The 2,766-nt window shown below is 28.9% G+C and overlaps 1 protein-coding gene across 4 annotated transcripts in view; it reads left to right on the top strand.

Annotated features, from left to right (window-relative positions):
- Zw10 (Zeste-white 10) overlaps positions 1–1,309 on the top strand; it is a 16,071-nt gene extending 14,762 nt beyond the window's left edge. For 2 of the 4 annotated variants that reach the window (XM_014416807.2, XM_014416808.3), the window contains exons 9-10: positions 535–668; positions 947–1,309. In XM_014416807.2, coding sequence (XP_014272293.1) covers positions 535–668; positions 947–1,162 — 350 coding nt within the window. In that variant the 3' untranslated portion in view covers positions 1,163–1,309. Of the gene's footprint in view, positions 1–534; positions 670–946 lie in introns of those variants that run through there. The other 2 variants (XR_010842890.1, XR_001342747.2) reach the window with 1 other exon arrangement.
- The last annotated feature ends 1,457 nt before the right edge of the window (positions 1,310–2,766 follow it).

Below are 2,766 nucleotides of genomic sequence, written 5' to 3'. Positions count from 1 at the left end.
CTTTTGCATACAAATGATCATAAGCTCGAAGCGATCAATGTTTATCTGACTACTGAAGTCACAATGTTTGATGAAAATAAGACCTGTAGATGATATTGTATGACAGTTCAGTTCTATGATTAGTTTATTTTATCTTCAAGTGGTCTACAGACAATCAACTTATGTGTAATGTTATTGGTTGATGCATATGTACATAGTTATATGTTTTCATATTACAATTTGTCCTATATTTCCACTTATATGTGTGACATTATTGTTTTAGTTTAATATTCTCCTGTGTATTTCCTCTATTTCTGTATTACTTTAAGTGAAAAAAAGTACGTTGAAAACGTCAGTTAATCAAATCATTTTCTCATTATTTATTTTTTTTTTTTAAATAAAATTCTTCATTTTCATTTTTAACCCCTAAAACCAGATATTCATATTTTGGTGTACTTAATCATAAATTAGTTCTGAAAGAGTTTTTCTTTCCAGTTCTACTTAAATATTCATCCAGTGATAATATATTTTTAGTGATGTAATATTTTGTTTCAGGAACATTAAGTAATGTTTTTGTGAAAGAGATCACCAATCGTATTGTAATGACCCGAGATATCAGAGCTAATGTTGCTACATCGTTAGCAAAAGTCCTCTCTATAATTGAGACGGAATTGCCACTGCTATTTCAAGTGAGCTTTTTTTAATCATTTTTAAATTTTAAAACAATATTTGATGGCTTAAGCCAACCTACCCTCCCTTGTTGTTCTCTTTTGTTTCATTTGATTTAATCTTTGTAAATTCTGCCTATTTATTTGATTTCATATGGCATGTTATGGTTGTACAGAGCCTGTTCCAACTTGATTACTTTTAATTTTTTTTTTTTTTTCTAAAACTTAAATTTTTCCGTGTAACTAAGAGATTTTGTATTGGTGTGGTTTCTAATTTAATTTAATTTTTTTTTTTTCAGGAACCGACTGAAGTCATTCATCAGGTTAAGTGTTGGAGTAGGTTCAAGGAATTAATACGAGTATTAGGAGCATCCCTAGCAGAAGTGGGGGAAAGGTGGGCAGATGGGAAAGGCCCGTTAGCTGTCGACTTTACCGCTGAAGAAGTGCGGCAGATGGTGAAGGCTTTATTTCAAGTATCGGACAGAAGAGCTGCTATACTCTCTCGTATCAAGTGATAGATTTTGTTCACCAGTCTATCTTATTACACTTTTTATTGTTAGCTGTATGATATTTAATATGATTGCTGCTTACAACTTTGTACATGAACTCAATATACACATGTGTAATTTGCTAAATAAAAACCTTTATTTTGGTAAATATTATTGTACAATGTTCTCCATTGAAACTAAAAGACCTTTTGTATTTATTTGTGTGTATCTATAATTTATTTTTGTTTTAGTTTCCAAATATTGAAATCATTAATTCAATGTTTGGTTTTGTATTGAAGTGAAACATTAATGCTGATAAAAAAAAGTAAGTTAGTTTGTTAACTATATACATTTATAGGCAAAAATTAGCCATAGTTAAAACTAATAGCTAAAGTTGCCATGGATACGACCCTTATTCATGAATGAACCATTGATAAATAAATATCGTATCCATGGCAATTTCAGCTATTAGTTTCAACTATGGCGAATTTTTGCCCATCTTTGACTATAAAGTACTGGAGAAGATTTTATGATTTTTCTCATATTTCCCTTACAGAAGATAGAAAACTCGATTCATAGAAACTAACATCGTTTTAGTTTTGTTGAGTCACCAATATGAGAAACTTAAGGGAAATGCTTTACTTGGCAATGCTGCACAAATATATTGGGTTGCTATGAAATACTGCATACCCATCAATCCATGACCAACATTTTCCTTTTCCAAACAATAATCATCTATAAACTAAATGTATATTTTTACTTTTTTAACAATTCTATTTTATTATTCTAATTTATATATTTGTTTGTCTCTTTCTCTCAAAAAGCTAAATTACAATTTACTTATTTATTCAATATGCTGTTCTCCCTATTTCACTCTTTTATACCTCCAGTGATACACAATATATGTTTGATCTGTTACACATAATAACATTTAGAGAGAATATTAAAAAATTTAACCAGTGTTGCCTTGAGTTACAGGTTAAGACTAATTTATGTCTGGCTAAGGTAAGAGCTAAATTGTATGAAAATGGGCAAAAATTGTTTTAAAAAGATGTCCGAAACGTTATAATTATACAATTTATTACAAATAAGATCTAATAAAAACGTGTTTATGTAATAAATACAAATGTGGGATTAAGTGGTTCTTTAATTCCCTAATCTATGTATGTATTTCAAAAGAGAGAGTTATTTTTATTTATAAATAGTATTTGATCCGGGTGCGGTCAAATAAAACTCAAATAGTAAATTGGTATACTATTTTTATTATTTAAGCCAACGTTTCGCCCCACGTTGCAGGGCTTCTTCAGGGCTAAAAAATATACAAACCCTTGACATAAGTACAAAAAAAAAGTACACCAATATACTATTTGAGTTTTATTTTACCGCACCTGGAACAAATACCATATTGATACACACGGTCAACCAGTAATCTTCCACTATTTTTATTTACTTTTTCAATTGGATCATCACAATTCCAAGAAAGGAACAATTATTTATTTGTTGATGTATACAAATGTATTACATTTTACCCTCATGTAATTATTATTATATCTATTTAATACAGTTTCGATGTATTAGTTGTTATTTAAATGTATTCCAATAATTTAATAAAAAAATTCATTATGTAATCT

This window comes from Halyomorpha halys, unplaced genomic scaffold, assembly GCF_000696795.3.
Source record: "Halyomorpha halys isolate HHAL.00 unplaced genomic scaffold, Hhal_1.1 Scaffold134.1, whole genome shotgun sequence".
NCBI lineage: Eukaryota > Metazoa > Arthropoda > Insecta > Hemiptera > Pentatomidae > Halyomorpha > Halyomorpha halys.
Note: the sequence above shows the minus strand (reverse complement) of the source record. Positions and strands in the feature narration are given on the sequence as shown.